Source organism: Cebus imitator, unplaced genomic scaffold, assembly GCF_001604975.1.
Source record: "Cebus imitator isolate Cc_AM_T3 unplaced genomic scaffold, Cebus_imitator-1.0 Scaffold312, whole genome shotgun sequence".
Lineage (NCBI taxonomy): Eukaryota > Metazoa > Chordata > Mammalia > Primates > Cebidae > Cebus > Cebus imitator.
Window position 1 is genome coordinate 1,818,459 of NW_016107627.1, and position 20,535 is coordinate 1,838,993.

At 44.0% G+C, this 20,535-nt stretch overlaps 1 protein-coding gene across 5 annotated transcripts in view; it reads right to left on the reverse strand.

Moving 5' to 3' along the window:
• Window positions 1–20,535, reverse strand: part of GGACT (gamma-glutamylamine cyclotransferase) — a 77,083-nt gene that overhangs the window by 49,101 nt on the left and 7,447 nt on the right. Inside the window, exon 1 of one of the 5 annotated variants that reach the window (XM_037729605.1) lies at window positions 16,280–16,824. The exons of the other annotated variants lie outside the window; for them this stretch is intronic. Within the exon in view, the coding sequence (XP_037585533.1) occupies window positions 16,280–16,387 (108 nt within the window). The 5' untranslated portion in view covers window positions 16,388–16,824. Of the gene's footprint in view, window positions 1–16,279; window positions 16,825–20,535 lie in introns of those variants that run through there. 5 annotated transcript variants of the gene reach the window in all.

The window sequence follows — 20,535 nt, forward strand, 5'->3', positions numbered from 1 at the left end:
CCAGCTACTTTAGACGCTGACGCATGAGAATCACTTGAACCCAGGAGGCGGACGTTGCAGTGAGCTGAGATCATGCTACTGCACTCCAGGCTGGGCAACAGAGAAAGGCTCTGTCTCAAAATAAAAAAATAAAAAAAAGAGTATGGCCCTAAACTTGGGTGGTCTCTTGACTCCAGAGTTCAAGCTCCTAACCACCCCCAAAAAACAGCTCCCCTTCCCCTGCCTGGGCCCCCACTGCCATGTGCTGACAAAGAAAGCAAATCAAAGGGTTACTCACCTTGAATTGCAAGCAAAGTCCACATAATCTTACTTATATAAATCAAGTCAAGCAGAGGCTTCCAGAGAAACTCTCCCTGCTGGCCCCTGATCTTGGACTTCTGAACCTCTAGAACTGTGAGAAAGTTCTGTGGTTCAGGCCACCTGGTCTGCACACTTGGTTGTGGCAGCCCTAGTAAATGAATGCACTGATTGACGCTGCCCTATGACAAATCTGAAAACATTATCCTAAATCAGAGGGGCCAGACACATGGGGCACATGTGACGTGTGTCCACTGATCCAGAACACCCAGCACGGGTAAGGCACAGTGGCAGGAAGGGGGCTAGGGAATGCCAGGGGCTCAGGGGATGGAAGAATGGGAGGGATGTTTAGTGTGGATGGGGTTTCTTTCTTTTGGGGTGAGGAAAACGTTCTGGAACTAGACAGAAGTTGTGGTCACATAACATTGTGTACTAAATGATCATGAATCCTTCACTTTTACATGGTTTTCTCTTCTGTTAATTTCATCTCAATAAAAAAATCTCTACTTTAAAAGTAAATAAATCTTTTAAAATTGTCCAAACTGGACATGCTGGCACATGCCTGTAGTCCTGGCTACTTGGGGGGCCAAGGTAGGAGGATCGTTTGAGCCTAGGAGTTCGATTCCAGCCTGAGCAACATAGTAAGGCCCTGTCTTTACATTAATTAATTAAATTAAACTTTAAAAGGTGATACAGATAAAATCTACTGTTAGAATATGATCTGTGGAATGCCACAGGAAGGAGTATGTTCAGCGTGTCATGAAGAACAGGGAAGAGAAGGAGAATTTTGCTTGTGGGTGACTTGGATACAGCCCCCAACAGAGTTGGGCACTGCCCCTGCTGGGGAGGAGGGTCAAAACTATGCTGGAAAGGGGTGGAAGAGGTGGGGTGCCTTCCAGGCAAGAAGCATGAGCCAAGGTGTGTGCGGGGACAGGGATTGGGACCCCCTCAGGCCCTGTGGGCTACTGGGAGCCAAAAGACAGGGACTGGGCTGAGGGAAGCCTGGACAGGCTGGGTGCATGTGGCTGCCCTGGGCAGGACCTGTGGCTGGGGCTCCCCATGCTTGCTGAGTTCCCAAAATGCATGTGAAGCTTCAACACTGATGTTCTAGGTCCCTCTCAAGAGAGTTGGATTTAGTAATTTAGGAATTGAGGGCAGGAATCTACATTTCAAATAAAATACAATATTTTTCAAAGCTCCCCAGGTGATTCTGGCGATTAGCCTTTGGGAAAATGATTGATTGTGGAAGGGTCTTTCTGTTTTACAGTGATGCTCTTGAATTACTAATTTTTAGATTAAAGAAGATTCATTATGCTCTGTATACTGTAAAAACAGAGAAGGGACACTCGTTCATTTTCATAGGCTGTCCTAAAAAAGACTTATGTTTAACCTTCACCTACATGGCAAGTTCAATGAACCAGAAAAGCAAATTTTCCAAGTATTAAAGATTGAACATTGGTATAAACCCACGTTTTTAAAAGACGCTGTAACTAAGTTACACAAAAAGAAAAACCAAATACATAAAAATGAAGAGAATACAAAAAGCCTCAGGATAACTAACGGGAAGCCCTTCCAAGTTTAGTACATATTCGCCCTTTAAATTTCCCTATCGTTCTATCTAACTATGAGACTGTTGCCTAAATAATACTGAGTATACATTTTCTAAGAGCATTATGTTTTCACTCTCACAATTCAAGGTCGACCAAAGTATAAATATTAAGTAACAGGAATGGCCATTTGAAAAGTGTGGAATAAATTACATTTTTTACTTTCAACACCTGGTGTCACCAGCATAATGCAGTACCCAGCTCTGAGTGCGCCATGCAGTGTAAGGGGGGTACCTGAACCCGGCAGCAGCCAGGCCTTCACGGGGGAGGGAAGCCTGAGGCCCAGGTCACCCTTCCAGGAGCAGCATTTTAACCACACTCCAGACCGCTGCTATTCCCAGGGAACATGCAGGTTTAACGGGTGGTTGTGATGTTTGTTTTAACTTCAAGCACAATGACACAAGGAAAAGACTGCTGTGATACAGACCTGGAATGCTCTCTCTGGAGTATTTCATGGGGGATGGCCAACTCCCCTGCCCAATCTTTGACCCTGGCCCCACTGCACATGTAGCTCTACTCCCAGAATTCACAGTTCATCTTGTTTAAATTGGCTTGGTGATGACCTGCCTAAAATTAAAAATCTAAAATCTCAGGGAAAACCTCATTCTTTAAAGTAATTTGTGCTCAGATCAGACTTCAAAAAACTGGGAGATTTCAAAAGGAAAGATACAATCCTTTAACCATCATGCTGAAGGATCAATGTCACCTCTCAAAAGGGATTAATTGAATTTTAAAGCCTGGTCCAGTCAACCTACCTGACAATGTTAACAGCTTTCATTTGCACATTTGACTCCTGACAGTCAAGGCAAAGTAGTGCTTATGAGGCATAACTGAGAAAATAACATCCCTGATATTTCACAACTTTAAAATGTGTTTTGAAACGAGGTCACTGCCTTGTAGCTTTCACAGCAAAGGGATCCTGCAAAAGCCTCTCTGCAGAAGCTGGTTTCTAACCACTCAGGTCCACGACCCCCCTTCCCTCCCCGACTGCTTGAGAAGTGTTTTACATCGATGATGATGAACCTTCTTCTTCCCTACTCAATTCTATCCCGAGTGATCCTCTTCCAGATAGCTTCACTGCTGCTCCCCCTCAAACCTAGAGTGATCTCTCCAAGATGCATGCCTGGCCATGCCCCTGCCTGTCCAGTTGTGGGGACCTCTGTGTGGCAAGCAGCTTTTCACATGGCACCCACCAAGCCCCCACCTGGCATCCCTGTTGCTGTGTGACTCCTGCTCCTTGAGCATGGGTTTAGTGACTCATTGCCAACAAACACAATCCAGAGGAAGTGATGGGGTTCGGTTATAAAAAGACTGCGGCTTCTGTCCTGGGGGCTCTCCTCTGCTCTCAGATCCCCCACTGTGAAGGAAGTCAGCTGCCATGTTATGAGCATCTCCATGGAGATGCCACATGGAGAAGAAGTGAGGTCTCCACCAACAGGCAGAAAGGACCAGAGCCTGCCAACTGTCAGGTAAGTGAGCTTGGAACCTCACCAAATCAAGCCTGGAGAAGGTTACAGTGTGGCCAGCACCTGAGTGCAGCCTGTGACAGACCCCAAGTCAGAATCACACAGCTAAGCCTCTCTTAGATCCTCAGCCACAGAAACTGTTGGATGATTTTTGTTGTTTTCAGTCACTGATTCATTCCTCAGCAGTGGATAAATTCCAGAGGGCCAATTCAATCCAAATGTCTTCACATGCTCACGAAGGCCAGTTGCTGCTCAGCCATGCCTCATGCTGCCTTGTGGTACTTTCGCTGCTTACAAGGTTGCTACTGCCTTTAAGGCCCCTCACTCTTCACTCCTCAGCACCCTGCCTGGCTTGTGCTTCCAGGTTTCCAGGGTGCTCCAAACACCATCCTTCTGGTGCCATGGCCCTCACCATGAGCCCTAGAAGCAGAGCTGACCCTGGGACACTGCAGCCATTTGCCCCTGGCATTGTACCTGCCGAGGTCTCCTCTCCCGAATCGCTGGGGACCCAGGCACCAGGAACTCATGCCTCTCGGCTCTCAGCCCTGGCACCTGGGTGTGCTCAGAGAGTAAACCACTGGTGAGAAGCATCTGCTCAGAGAGTAAACCACTGGTTAGTTGCCAACCTGATGCCCTTCATCCCTGAACACGGTCATGTGTGTTTCCCACAAGGACATCTGATCTCACCACACTACAACCTGTGACATCAGGTCATTAGTATACATGACTAGGTTTATCACCTTCTCGCAGACACTGTTTGAACTTTTTCAACTGTCCTTATAATGTGCTTTACAGGAAAAAGGGTGCAGTGCACAATCCCCATTGCATGTGGCTGTGTCCTTTAGCCTCCTTCCATCTGGAGCAATTCCTGCTCGTCTTTGGCATTCAAGATCTTTTAAAGATTGCAGATCACTGACTTTGTCCAATATCCCTCAATTTGGTTTTGTCTGATGCTGTCTCCTGATTAGATTCAGACGGTGCATCCTGAGCAGAAATCTTTCACAAATGATGCTGTGTTCTTCTCACTGCATTCTATCAGACACCACATGACTTCAACTTCCTCCATTATTGATGACATTCACCCTGATCACTTAAGGTGGTGACTGCCAGGCTTCTCCACAGAGAAGTTACTCTTTCGCCCTTTATAGCTGATAAGTATTTTATAAGGAGGGACTTTGAAACCATGCAACATCTCATTCACCATCAAACCTGCCACTCATTCATTTATCTGTATCTGTATGGACTTATGGTTTCCTGTCATATCCAATGCTATCATTATTTCTTTTGATGCTTACATTGTCCCATTTTGGACAGATGGAGTGAATTTCAGCAGGCTTCTCTGTCCCCTTGGCCTGTTTTCCTCATTCTTTCATTACTTTCTGTTCAAGATGTTCCAGGCTTATCTTGGACTTTCCCTGTCCCAGCCCTGGCATCAGCCCTCTCTCCAAGGAGCTCTTGTTCTCTGTAGGAAATGGTATTTAGATGCCAAGATCTGAGTACAGAGTGTGCTCACTGCCACTGGGCTGCATCTGTCCACAAGCCCCCAGCCCCAGCAGAATATATACCTGTATCCACATATAAACATACACACACACACAAACTTACATTCACTTCTTTACACCTTTACATCTGTAATCACTTTTGTATCTGTCTACATTTATTGAAAACCATGAATTCACAGCAATACACTCAACCCAATGCATACTACAGGATTCGTTCCAGTTTTCTGCATTTCTGTATTCATCATTCTCTTCTCGGACACTGGGAAACCTGGCTCCCACTAGCCTTAATGCAGTTACTTAGCTGACTGATCCTTCCATATGTAACTAATTTCTAATCTCAGCTACACCATCTCCCCTCAGGAGAGAAAAAGGCTGATAGAACTCTAGCCATAGTGTTACATTCAAAGGAAGTGGCATGAGGCAGGGCAGCGGGAGAACCAGGGCCCTACTTCCAACTGAATCATGTTCCTTTTCAAAACCTCCCCAGAAGCCCCACACATTTTTGCTTATCTCTCATTCAGCATAACTAGGCACATGGGTCACTGAATAACACAGGACCAGTAATTAAGAAACAAGCGACTGGATATTTGGTGGCAATCAGCAATTTCTACCAATCTTACTTTTTATATTTATTGGCCAATATCCTACTGTCAGGGGTTACTGAAGACCTTGTATTAGTCTGTTCTTATGCTGCTAATAAAGACATACCCAAGACTGGATAATTTATAAAGGAAAGAGGTTTAATTGACTTACATTCATCCTAGCTGAGGAGGCCTCAGGAAACTTACAATCATGGCAGAAGGGGGAAGCAAACATGTCCTTCTTCACATGGTGGTGGCATCAAGGAGAAGAATGAGTGCATAGCGAAGGGGCAAGCCCCTTGTAAAACCATCAGATTTCGTGAGAACTGACTATCATAAGAACAGGATGGGGGAAACCGCCCCCATGATTCAATTATCTCCACCTGGTCCCTCCCATGACACATAGGAATTATGGGAACTACAATTCAAGATGATCTTTGGCCGGGGACACAGCCAAACCATATCATTTCACCCCTGGCCCCTTCCAAATCTCATGTCTTCACAGTCCAAAACACAATCATGCCATCCCAACAGTCTCCCAAATTCTTAACTCACTCCAGCATTAACTCAAAAGTGCAAGTCCAAAGTCTCACAAAGCAAGTTTCCTCTGCCCATGAGTCCACAAAATCAAAATCAAGTTAGTTACTTCTTACATACAATGAGGGTACAGCCGCTGGATAAATAAACCCATTCCAAATGGGAGAAATTAGCCAAAACAAAGGGGCTACAGGCCCCATGCAAGTCTGAAATCCAACAGGGCAGTCATTAAATCTTAAAGTTCCAAAATGATCTCCTTTGACTCCATGTCTCACATCCAGGGAGGTGGGGTCCCATGGCCTTGGGCAGCTCTGTCCCTGTGGCTTTGCAGGGTATAGTCTCCCTCCCAGCTACCTTCATGGACTGGCGTTGAGTTTCTGCTGCTTTTCCAGGTGTGTGGTGCAAGCCTTTGGTGGATCCACTACTCTGGGGTCTGAAGGACCCTCTTTCCACAGCTCTACTAGGTAGTACCCCAGTGGGGACTCTGTGTGTGGGGCTCCAACCCCACATTTTTCTTTTGCACTGCCCTAGCAGAGGTTCTCCATGAGGGTTCTGCCCTGCAGCAAAATTCTGCCTTGACATCTAGGTGTCTCCATACATCCTCTGAAATCTTAGCAGAGGTTCCCAAACCTCAATTCTTGACCACTGTGCACCCACAGGCCCAACACCACATGTAAGCCACCAAGGTTTAGGGCATGTACTCTCTGAAGCAATGGCCTGAGCTTTATGAAGGCCCTTTCTAGCCACAGCTGGTGCTGAAGCAGCTGGAAGGCAGGGCACCATGTCCCAAGGCTACATAGCATAAGTGGGCCCTGGGCCCAGCCCACAAAAGCATTTTTTCCTCCTAGGCCTTCAGGCCTGTGATGACAGGGGCTGCTGAGAATGTCTCTGACATACCCTGGAGACATTTTCCCCATTGTCTTGGTGACTAACATTTGGCTCCTTGTTACTCATGCAAATTTCTACAGTGGGCTTGAATTTCTCCCCAGAAAATAGGTTTTTCTTTTCTATCACATTGTCAGGCTGCAAATTTTCCAAATTTTTACACTCCGCTTCCCCTTGAATGCTTTGGTGCTTAGAAACTTCTACCACCAAATACCCCTACATCATCTCTCTGTAGTTCAAAGTTCCACAGATCTCTAGGGCAGGGGCAAAATGCTGCCAGTCTCTTTACTAAAGCATAACACAGTAACCTTTGCTCCAGTTCCCAACAAGTTCCAAAGTGGCTTCCACACTTTTGGGTATCCTTATGGCAGCTCTCTGTGGTATGGACTTACTGTATTAGTCCATTCTCATGCTGCTAATAAAGACATACCTGACACTGGGTAATTTATCAAGGAAAGAGATTTAAATTGACTCATGTTTGCATGGCTGAGGAGGCCTCAGGAAACTTACAATCTTGGCAGAAGGGGAAGCAAACATGTCCTTTTTCACACATGGTGGCATCAAAGAGAAGAATGAGTGCCCGGTGAAGGGGGAAGCCTCTTATAAAGCCATCAGATTTTATGAGAACTCACTCACTATCACAAGAACAGGATGGGGGGGGAACTGCCATCATGATTCAATTATCTCCACCTGCCCTCCCACGACACATGGGGTTCAAGATGAGATTTGGGTGTGACACGGCCAAATTATATCAAACCTCAAATGCATCTCGGGAAGCAGTCTGAATCCTTAGCCATCTCTGGGTTTATGAAATCCCAAGGAATGTCATCTTAAGTGCAAACAAACTCTTAGGCTTAAATGCCTGCTCCGATAATGTAACGCTACTTACTTGTTCATCTAAGAATTCCACTGGCCTCCCTGAGAGATTGCTGAGTCTCCAAGAAAACGACCCCCCATGAGGACAGTTTATAGCCCTTGAGCTGTGTGAAAACACAGTGCCAGAACGGATCAAAGCTCCAGTCCAAAACACCATGGCATTAAAGAGACAGGGGAGCAGAGAGCAGTGACAACAGTCCTAGCCCTTTGCCAATCCAAAGGAAAGAAAGAAGAAAAGAAGGAAAGATAACAGTGTCGAGGAGGATAACCTCAGATACATGGGAACTGGCACGTGAGAAGCATCCTTTTGTAAGCAGGGAGATTTATTTTGCAAAATCCCCCAGCAGGCAAGCCTTGGCAATACATTTCAGATGAACTCATCCAAAGTGATGCTGTGTCTTTGCAAGGAAAATTCAAAGGGCTGTATTTAATGCAAAGATATTACGGTTTTTCTAGTGATAATATAGAAATGCCATTCTCTGATATTGTTCTAATATCCTTCAGAACACAGATGTATATTCTCTGCAGCAGAAGAAAGTGGTATGGGCAGAGCACACACTTTTTTTTTGTAGATACAGGGTCTCATTTGGCCAGCCTGGTTTCAAGCTTCAAACCTCAAGTGATTCTGCTGTTCCAGCCTCCAAAAGTGCTGGGACTACACGCATGAGCCACCACACCTGGCCCAGAGCACGCACCTTAGAACTAGATGTGCTTCATTTCAAAGTCAGGTTAAGCCCTGCCATCTTTTAGCTGTGTGATCTTGTTTAGGGTGTTTCATCTCAGTTCCAACTCCCAACAAATGGAGATAATAATGCCCACCTCAAACACTGATATATGGAGATAATGTACGTTTATACACATTTGGCCCACACGTGATTTCAATAACTCTTAGTCCCTCTGAGAGAAGGATAAATTACAGAATTAACATAAGGACTAAATAATAGAATATATCACAGATATAATAAAAGTTTTCCTTTTTTAACTTACTCAAACATACAAAAAGCCATACATTAGTTATTTTGTATGGTTGACTGGTGTTCTCTATTATGAAATTTAACCTTTTATGTGCAGGAAAAACCTGTATAAGCCCTTCTTTGCATTAGTCAGCACAGTATACTAAAAATGGCATAGGACATGCATGTTCCCACATTAGTATTCAAAACAGCCAGGGGGTGAAAGCAACCCAAGTGTCCACTAACAAAAGAAAGGATAAACAAAATGTGGTGTATACACACAATAGAATATTACAGAGCCTTGAAAAGGCTGAAAGGAAGGAAATTCTGATCCATCCTACAAACATAGATGAACCCTGAGAACATTATGCAAAGCAAAATAAGCCAGCCCGCAAAAAGACAAATACCATATGATTCCACTTCTATGATGTACCTAGAGTAGTAAAATTCATAGAGACAGGAAACAGAAAGATGATTACCAGGAGCTGGGGGAGGGGTAAAACGAAGAGTTATTTAACTGATACAGAGTTTTAGTTCTACAAGAAGATGTTCTGGAGGTTGGTTGCACAACCATGTGAATATACTTAATACTACTCAACTGTACACTTAAAAATAGTTAAGATGGTAAAAATTAATGTGTTTTTCATGTTTGAAACATTATTTATTTTTGGAGACAGCATCTCGCTATGTTGCCCAGGCTGGGGTGCAGTGGTACTCACAGGGGGATCACAGTGCACTGTGGCCTCTGACTCCTTGCCTCAGGGATCCTCCTGCCTCAGCCTCCTGAGTAGCTGGGACTACAGGTGTACACCACCACACCAGGATAAAAAACATTTTTCAGATGACGTAAGCTTTGCATAACAATGCAGAGTCCTCATACTGATTAACGATGAACTGTGCTGCAGGTAGATTTACCTGGTTTGCTGCCCAGAGCTGAATCTGTATCCAGCTTCAGGATGTACTCTAGAACCTACTTTCCTGAATAAATATCTGGGGTTTATTAGGATACAACTGCTAAAGGAAAAAACAGAACTTGACATCTTTTGCTATATAATAGCATTTTTTGCTAATACCCCCTTGGAGAAGCATAGGTTATTAATGCTGGAAAAAGTTTAGAAAGTATATTTTAAAGTTGAAGAACATGAAAGCTATACTTCAACTAAACTAAATGACTTTTCTGAGACCATATAGGTAGCAATCACAAGAAGAGTGGGAGAGAAGCGGCATCTCCCAGCTTCCTCTACAAATCCTCTTGACACCCACAGTCCACTGAACTTAGCTCTCCGCAAGTCCTTACCTTTGAACTGCACTGTTTACTGCGCTGCCACCAGGGGGCAGCAGGTGAATTAGTCTGGTATTCTAAAACCCCTGGACTAAAGGCCCAATACTCTTCCATTACCCCTTCCCTGATCCCATGAAATATATGTGACTTCACTGAAATGGTCTCAATAAGCCAGAAGTTTAAAAGAGACCCATACATATTTTTAAAACAAAACAAAGACTTGAGTCCAATGGATGTAATATCCTTACTAATCCTTTACTGTTAATGATTTATTCTAATCCCAACAGATGTAATAGTCAATTAATATGTTAGTTTTCTTACTTGTTTGTCTTGAGAGATGGAGTCTCACTGTTTCCCAAGCTGGTCTCAAACTCCTGGGCTCAAGCAATCCACCCACTGTAGCCTCCTAAAGTGCTAGGATTACAGGTGACAACCACTGCACCTGGCCTATATGTCAGTTTTAAACCAAAAATGACTCGACCACAGGATCAACAAGCAAAAAACAAATAAACCCATTAAAAATGGGCAAAGGACATGAACAGACACTTCTCAAAAGAAGATACACAAGTGGCCAACAAACATAGCAAAAAAAGCTCATCTTCACTAATCAGAGAAATGAAAATCAAAACCACAATGAGATACCATCTCATACCCCTCACAATGGCATTATCGAAAAGTCAAAAACAAACAAACAAAAAAAATAGATGCTGGTGGGGCTACGGAGAAAAGGGAATAATTATACACTGTTTGTGGGAATGTAAATTAGTTCAACTGCTGTGGAAAGCAGTTTGGAGTTTTCAGAGAACTTAAAACAGAGCTACCCAGCAATCCCATTCCTGGGTATATATCCAAAGGAAAATAGATCATTCTACCAAAAGGACACAGGCAATCATATGTTCATTGCTGCACTATTCACAACAGCAAAGACATTGAATCAAAGTAGGTGCCCATCAACAGTGGCCCATATTAAGAAAATGTAGCATATATACACCATGGACTACTACACAGCCATAAAAAAAGGAAGAAATCATGTCCTTTGCAGCAACATGGCTGCAGCTGGAGGCCATAAGCTTAAGTAAATTAAAGCAGGAACAGACAGCCTGGCCAGGCATGGTGGCTCACACCTGTAATCCTAATAATTTTTGGGAGGCTGAGATGGGTGTGATCATTTGAGGTCAGGAGTTTGAAACAAGCCTGGCTAACATGGCAACACCCCATCACTACTAAAAAATACAAAAATTAGTCGGGCATGGTAGTGCATGCCTGTGGTCCTAGCTACTTGGGAGGCTGAAGCAGGAGAATTGCTTGAGCCCAGGAAGCAAAGGTTGCAGTAAGCCGAGATCACACCACTGCACTCCTGCATGACAGAGCAAGACTCAGTTGAAAAAAAGAGAGAGGGAGAGAGGGAGGGAGGGAAGAGGGAAGGAAGGAAGGAAGGAAGGAAGGAAGGAAGGAAGGAAGGAAGGAAGGAAAGTTGGTCAGTCAAATACCACATGTTCTCACTTAGAAGTGGGAGGTAAACAGAGTGCACACATGGACATAGACCTGGGAGCAAGAGACACTGAGGATACTAGAGCGGGGAGTCGGAGAGAGGGAGGTAGGCAGGGGTGAAAATGACCCACTGAGAACTGTGCCACTACCTGGGTACAATATGCTCTGTAAAAAACCTGCACAGGTACTTCCTGTAACTAAAATAAAAGCTGAAATAATAAAAGGAAATAACATAACTGTTTCCTCCAGAATATCACATCATAATAAATCAATCACACTTACATGTTAAAAAAAAAAAAAAAAAAAAAAAAAGACAGATACCTTGGGAGGCCGAGGCAAGCAGAACAGGTAAGGAGACTGAGACTACCCTGGCCAACATGGTGAAACCCCATCTCTACTAAAAATATAAAAAATTAGCTGGTCCTGGTGGTGCACACCTGTAATCGCAGCTACTAGAGAGGCTGAGGCAGGGGAATAGCTTGAACCTGGGAGGCGGAGGTTGCAGTGAGCTGAGATCAAGTCACTGTACTCCAGCCTGGCAACAGAGCGAGATTCCATCTCAAAAAGAAGAAAAAAAGAGAGAGAGAGAAATCTATCCCAGTTCTTTGACACCGGGAACCAAATCTTCCCAGCACGTGGCCTCTGAGGCTTCAGCCACAGCAACCTCAAAAGCCCATCTGATGTCTGCCCTCAGTCTTCCTTTGTCAGTTCAGCTTTTCCTTTGTGATGTCCCTATATTAGAAAGGAAGGTCTGTCAATATCAATAGGTCAAACACTCCAGCAACTTTTCAGAAGGAATAACAGGGAAGTTCAAGTCACAAAATAAAACCGATATGCTACTGTTCTTCCAAGTAGATGACAGGAACCGCCATTCTGTGTTTTTCAAATACTACCACCAACTGGAAGCCCAAACCACAGCAGTCAATGGATGAGGCTTGATTTTACAAAAGGACCTCCCTCAGCAATGACCTGTGTACCCAGAGACCTTCCCAGTTTCATCACAAGGGAGGAGTGAGAGATGACAAACAACATTAACAGTGGCATTTTAGTAACTAACCCAGGAGTCAACTCCAGACTTTCAACTAAGAGTGACCAGCGACTATTGTTCCTAAATCAAAGAGATAGATGCATGATTTTTGTTTCAAAAATTTCAAATCGTTTTCTTCCTTGAGCTCACCATGTTTTTATAAGGAAAAAGGTATTCAAATGCAAGCTTTGACTACTGCTACAGACACATTAAAGGAGCCCATTTAAAAAAAAAAAAAAAACTATGATGGGGCCAGGCGCAGTGGCTCTTGCCTGTAATCCCAGCACTATGTGATGCTGAGGCAGGCAGATCAAGAGGTCAGGAGTTCAAGACCAGCCTGGCCAATATGGTGAAACCCGATCTCTACTAAAAATACAAAAATGAGCTGGGTATGGTGATACGTGCCTGTAGTCCCAGCTACTCAGGAAGCTGAGGCAAGAGAATTGCTTGAACCTGAAGGCAGAGGTTGCAGTGAGCTAAGGTTGCACCACTGCACTTCAGCCTGGGGAACAGAGGAAGACTCTGTCTCCAAAAAAAAGAAAGAAAGAAAAACAAAACCTATAATGGGATCAGTGCAGGCAACATTGCAAGACCCCATCTCTATAAAAAATTTAAAAATTAGCAGGGTGTGGTGGTGCACATCTGTGGTCCCAGCTACTTGGGAGGCTGAGGCAAGAGGATCACTTGAGCCCAGGAGGTCAAGGCTGCAGTGAGCTGTGATTGTGCCACTGCACTTCAGCCTGGGCAACACAGTGAGACCCTGTCTAAAAAACAAACAGCAACTCCAGTGGTGTTCACTGCAGCTAAAGGGCATTCAAACAAATTACTCTCTGCTGATATCCAGTTTGTTCTCATGTAGTCAACTATTCACCGACCAATCCACTCTAGCATAACACTGATGGCAAAAGCAAACACGGCACAACTAGTCACTAATGGTCAAACGGGAATGAGATGCATATAACAAATGGATCTTGCATTGCAAAGTGCACTGTGAATTCAGATATTATTTTGTAATAATTTGCCAAATATAATCTCTCAATTAGTGAGATTTAGAATGACTCTTACAATATTCTGGCTTTATTTTATTTTTCAGTATAGTTACCATATTTCAATGTAAAAAGTCATCAGAAAACCAGTATTTATTTTGATAATGGGTATATAACATAAATTTAATCCAATAACTTATAAAAGAATTATTAAAAACAAATTTTTATAATTTCAAAAACCTAATAAAAATAGAAGTAACACATCTATTAGGATGGCTCAAACGAAGAAACACCAAACTGATAACATGAGGTGCCAAGAAGGATGTGAAGCAACTGGAACTCTCTCCATTGGGGGTGAGAATGTAAAACAGTATAGGACTGTGGAAAGTTTCCTATAAAATTAAATCTAGAAGTTTCTCACAAAATTATAACCCAGCAATTGCACTTCTAGGAATTTACCCTAGAAAGATGAAAGATGACTTGTATACAGAAGCTGTATTCAAAATCACCAAAAGCTGTAAATAATCTAAATGGCCCTCAACTGTGAGTGGATACACATGCTGCAGTACATCTACACAATGGCGAGAAGAAAGGATACACAAACAGAGGAACCTCAAAGGCACTGTCAGAGTGAAAAGTCAGCCAGCCTCAAAGGTTGCACATTATATCATTCCACTTATATGACATTCTGGAAAAGGCAAAACATACGAGGATGAAGAACAAATCAAGGCTGTCAGGGTTTGAGGAGGGGAAGGGTTGGACTACAGAGGGTCAGAATGAGGGAGGGTTTGTTTTTTTTCCTAGCTTTCTGGTGATGGGACTACTCTGTATACCATTGGTGATGGCCAGTACGAGAATCCACACATTTTAAAGCTATCCGCATTGCACAAATAAGCTGGCTTTACTGTATGTAACTTAATAATAATGAATGAAAGCATGAGAGCATGGAACTACTCTAAAATAGTCAAAAATGAAAGGTAAAAGAATAAGAACACTCTGAATCTAATTAATGCCTGGCATACAAAATTATTTTTAAGAGATAAGAGATGCATATACCAAATATAATAGATGGAATTTTAAAATTCCAACTTGAATAAACTAACTGCACAGGCCTTGTTTTAGAAAAACAGGCCAGGCACAGTGTCTCACACCTGTAATCCCAGCACTTTGGGAGGCCGAGGCGGGTGGATCACCTGAGGCAGGAGTTTAAGACCAGCCTGGCCAACATGGTGAAACCCTGTCTCTATTAAAAATACAAAAATTAGCTGGACGTGGTGGTAGATACCTGTAGTCCCAGCTGAGGCTAAGGCAGGAGAATCGCTTGAACCCGAGAGGTGAAGGTTGCAATGAGCCAGGATCACGCCATTGCACTCCAGCTTGGGTGACAGAGCAAGATGCCATCTCAAAAAAAGAAAGAAAAAAAGAAAGGAAATCAAAATACAGTATTAAAAGATATTAAGGAATAATTTTTCATTGTTGGGTAGAATTATATTTATGTTAAAAACCCTCAAAATTCATGCTAAAATATTTGGGGATGAAATGACATGATTTCCGGCATTTGCATCAAAATTCTCTAGAAACAAGCAAATAAACAAAACTCCAAAACACAAAGGGAGGAGGACACTCAGAACAAGCATGGCAAAGCCAGTATGCTGTGGTCATCTCTGATCCCGGGTGGGGGACACACGAGGGTTACTATACTTTTGAGTATGTCTGGAAATGTTCACAGTAAAATTCTGAAAAGGAAAAAAAGGGAGGAAGGGGAGAAGGAAAAGAGGGAGGGCGGTAGGGAGGAAAGAAGGGTTCACCAACTAGGATGTGTCTCTGTCTCTGCAGGAACCAAGTTGGAGGCCAATTTGTACCTAATTGTTATGCATTAAGGGTGGGAATGATATTTTCACTTGCCTCTTCACCAGGGGTTCACTATTTATGCAGGCACAACTAAAATACAGAAGGGAAAGATAGGAAAGGGAAATAGATGTTTTCTAAGAGAGCCCTGATCACTAAGTTGACTCTGAAAACCATTCATTTGATGGGGAGATACTGGCCTCTGTGCGTCCATAAAGAATGGCCGAACACCAAGTGTACTTCTCTTTCTTCCCACGGTGGCGGCCACCTTCACCTCTACAGCTCTAATCCTGAACACTGCCAATGGAGAGAGAGCCTCCCTGGACACAAGTTTACAGATACCCTGCCAATTTTGTTTTTATTCTACATAATAAAAGCATCTACTTATGCCACCACTACACTGAAACCCGAGGGTCCAGAATGTGTCACATTTGCGTAAGGTATCTGCCAGTTAGCCCAGATGGAAAGTGACAGAGAGGTTTAAGAAACATAGTGAGAAGCAGGTGACCGAGCTTCTGGAAAGCTCCCATGGTCAGTATATTCGCAGTTACATCCCAGCTGATCTCAAGCCCTAGAACCCTGGTACCATTGGCTTAGCTGTGAGTCTACTTGACTTCTGCTGTAAAAGATCTTGCTGTTCACCATTCTTCCTAAAATTATCGCGTTAACTGTGACTTAGAACTTCATAAATGTTCCCTGCAATGCCGTCAAACGTTTCTTTGTTCATTTATGAGGTACTCTAATTTCCTCTTAAAAGTTTTTAAGCTTTTATAATCTGGATCTAACTTTGCAGAAAACCAAATCAAGGGAGGAAGAGTAATTCAAAGCAGGCAGTTATGATTATTTTCAATAACGGCTCAAAGAACACTTTTCAAACCTCATTTAATGCTGGTAAGTTTATAAAACCATCATGAGATGTAAAAATATTTTCATTAACTTACCTGCGTCATACTCCCAAGTACATATGACAACAGCAAGAAGAGGTAATTAACACTCAAAAGCTTTGAAAGTAGATATGGCAATTTGAAAAATGGACAAGAACACAGCATCACATGAGGAGTTTTCCCACTTACACTCTTTCTTACTCTAATTTACTTTGGCCTGACTCAGAACATCAATAATCTCGGCTAACTGGAAGTAAGTTCATTCTTCCTGGGTGCCCACTGTGTGAAAAGAATGATGGCAGACTTCAAATGAGGAAGACGTGCTTCTCACCCAATCAGAGCTCACAGCCCAGCAGTGTTTAGGCTAGTATGCAAAATAATTAATTATGCAAAACAAAATAACATGAAATTCCAGTAAGTAAAAGAGCAGTCACAGCAACACCACCCTCAGGGTGCAGAGGCAGGAGTGCCTGCTGCTGTGGGGAGAGGAGGGCCTAGGAGCGGTGGGGCTTAGCAGCTCAGTCTCCCCCACTTTCTCCTGTGTTTGTCTTGCCCCTCTCATCCTCCCCCAAGGCAAACACAGGATCCAGAATTCCTCTTCCCCAAGGCTGGTCACAGGAACCAGAACCCCTTTCCCCAAAGCCAGTCATAAAACCTAAAAACACTAGTCTTTCTCCAGGCTTTCTGTATAACAGCTGGCCATAAAGAACTTGGACAGGCCGGGCGCGGTGGCTCAAGCCTGTAATCCCAGCACTTTGGGAGGCCGAGGCGGGTGGATCACGAGGTCAAGAGATAGAGACCATCCTGGTCAACATGGTGATACCCCGTCTCTACTAAAAATACAAAAACATTAGCTGGGCATGGTGGTGCGTGCCTGTAATCCCAGCTACTCAGGAGGCTGAGGCGGGAGAATTGCCTGAACCCAGGAGGCGGAGGTTGCGGTGAGCCGAGATCGCGCCATTGCACTCCAGCCAGGGAAACATGAGTGAAACCCCCTCAAAAAAAAAAAAAAAAAAAAAAGAACTTGGACAATGAGGATGTTCTAAAGAACTTGGTCCTGCCCCATGCCTGGAAGGAAGAAATGTCACAACAGAGAGGCCAAGAAGAACCTGAGGAGACAGGCCTTGCAGGGCTTCCCCACTCAGCCTATTTCCATCAGCTCACACCCTTTTTTCCAATCGCATTTCCATATGGCGGTCAGTGCTTCTTCAAACCTAAGCAAAAACTAGAGAGTTCCTCTGGGTCTTTGGGCCTTCGTTCTGAAAGTCCTATGTCATGCATGATTGAACATATGTGCTTTGCTTTTCTATTGTTAATCTTTGTAATGGGGTGTCAGCCATGACCCTTATGATGGGGTAGACAGGGATCACCCCCTTTCCGCCCCTACAGAGTGAATCAAAGAAGGTTCTGAGCACCACTCTGCTGATGGAATTCATGCATGGAACCCATGTCTCCTGTCAGCCCAAAGCCCCTCCCTTCAGCGCTGAGGAAGGAGGGACCTGCCAGGTCTAGACCTGACGGGCCCGCCTCAGTGTAGAAGAGCAGCAGAAGCACACCTTGGGGATGACTGGCACCTGGTCTTACCTACCAAAAATGCCTGAGGATCTGCTCTGATCCTGTGATGGCTGCTGCATCACAAAGTGATGCTGATGGAACAAAGGCCCCCGCAAACTTGTCCATGTCCTAATCCCCAGAACCTTAGACTACGGCACCTCACATAGCAAAGGGACACTTTGCAGATGTCATTGATTAGGGAAGCTGAGATGAGAACATCCTGGGTAATCCACAGGGGCCCTGAATCCAATGGCAAATATCCCTATGAGAAAAAGAAGAGAAGATGGACACCCAGGAGGAGGCCATGTGAAGACGGAAGCAGAGCCGGGAGCTGTGCAGCCACTTGCCAAGGAATGTCGGCAGCTGCCAGAAGCCGAAAAAGGTAGGGAAAGACTTTCCATGCAGCCTCTGGAGGGAGGGCAGCCCTGACAGCAGCCTGATTTCTGGTTTTGGATTCTGTGAGCCAAGAATAAATTTTTGTTGTCTTAAGCCTCCCAGTTTGTGGTGATTTGCTATGGAAGCCCTAGTAAATGAACACTGTTACTAAGTAACACTTCTGTGTCAAGTCAGGATAGCAAAGGCTGCCTTGGCTTAGGCTGAGTCTGACAGCCACGGTTCCCAAGTGACGGAATAACTGCCAGGGGAAGCCATGGAATCTGCACCCTGTAGATCTGACAGGTAAGATATTCTCAAGGCAGTAGGATCTCATTTCAACCTGCCCAAGGAAACTGTTTCACCTGTTGGCCCAGTCCACAGTTACAAGACTAAAGGCAAAAGGAACTACATGTATTAATAAAAACCGAGGTCTCGTTGATTAAGTGGTTCCCATAGGGTGAGATGGCAATTCTGACCCTGAGACACACCCAGACGTACTGAACAAGTAGGCAAATGAGGCACAGGCAATGGGAGCGGGTTTCTCACTGTTGAAGTGGAAGGTGAGAGACAAGCAGGGAAAAGGTGAGAATGATCCATGGGCAACAGATTAGAGCTGGAGACAGCAGTGTGGACTCACAGAAACAGATGGCTCCATGCAGAAGTATTTACTGATGTGTGTATATGCACAAGTCAGTACACACATAGACATTTCCTTGCTGCATCAGCTGAGAGGACCTAAAAGCAATGCCACCGCAGTAGAAATGAGCATACCAGCATCCAGCTTGTGGTTTCTAATACCATCTCCAACAGAGGGGAGCAGGGCTCCCTAGAGAAATGGCTGAACCTAAGACTGGATCAGGGAATACACAAGATGAATCTAGGGCATCTAGCAATACCGGAAAGCAAGGAAGTGCTCAAAAATAAACAAACATAGCAGCCCACAATGACGGGGCAAGTCGAAGGGACCCAGGAGACAACAGAACAGGCTCCCAAAGGCCAAAGCAGGAACAACTGGAGAACAAAATAAGGAGTGCTGGATTACAACCCAACCTAAAGCATAAAGTAAGTATCTGTGAGTCCATAATGATATAACTGGATGAGTAAATAAATGCAAGAAAACAGATAAACTCCCTGCACAGAAGAATTCCAAATAACATATGTAGATACTTTCCCCTTAAGGAGATGAAGCATAAATAACTCCTCCCTCCAGAAGCACAGGCTGCTCACTGTGACTTCCTTTCAAATCACAATATGAAGAGAGGGGGAAAGTGTGACTTTATGGTGGAAAAACCTGCCAATCACTATTTCAGTCAGGTAGTCAAGGTCAAAAGCAAAAGACAGAAGTCACATACCCAGCACATAGGCTTGGTATGACGTAACACAAACAGCACTTTACCTCTGTGGTCTTCCTTCCAATTCCCATACCCCTGTGGCAGTGACTGTGTGGTGAGGCCTAAAGCAAAGCATCAATTATGCCACGGTTGTTTTGAACTGAGATTTGTGGAGCGGAAGAAAGCGGTATGGATATAAGTTCATCAAGCAAAAATGCTGTAGTCCAGAAACAGACGTGGATGTTATCAGAATGAGCTCATGAAATATTTTAGTTTGAACAGTGGTTTTCCCTATCTCTGTCTATTGAAATGGCTTAAAAACAAATTCCAATCCAACAGCAATGAGCACCCTATTAGATCCAGATTATGGTCTATGTACCATTTTTCACTTTAAAACAGCTAACCAGGGCTCCTTGGAGAAACAGCTGATTCCAGAATTGGGGCAATAAATCTGACTGCAACTTCCTCTTACTGTTGGAACTTCAAAACTTATGCTGACCTGCAGAACCCTCTGCCTCGCTCCCTCTCCAGTCCCATCTACTCCCTGCCAAGGACTCGGCCACACTCACCTTCTTTTGTCTCCTCAAATCTGTGGTCGGCAGAATAATGGCCACCCAAAGATGTTCATATCCTAACCCCTGGAACCTATCTGTTACCTCCTATGGCAAAAGAGACTCCACAGATGTGAGCCCCTTGAGATGCAGAGATTAATCTGGATTACCCAAGTGGGCGCAATCTAACCAATTGAGGAATACACAAAACTGGAAAACCTGTTCTGGATCAGATCCGACAGATGTGATGACAAAAATGGTCAGAGAAGGGCAATGTTGTTAGCTTTGAATATGGGGAAAAGGGACAATAAACCAAGAAATGCAGATGGCCTCTGGCAGCTGCAAAAGCAAGAAAATAGATTCTCTGTAGAGCCTCCAGACAGCTGTTATTATACACATCTTTTTACTTAAAAAGCCCAAAATTACCCAGCTAATAAGTGGCAGTGCCAGGATGAGAAGCCAGGCAGTCTGACACACAAATATTAGCATATAGGTTAGGGTG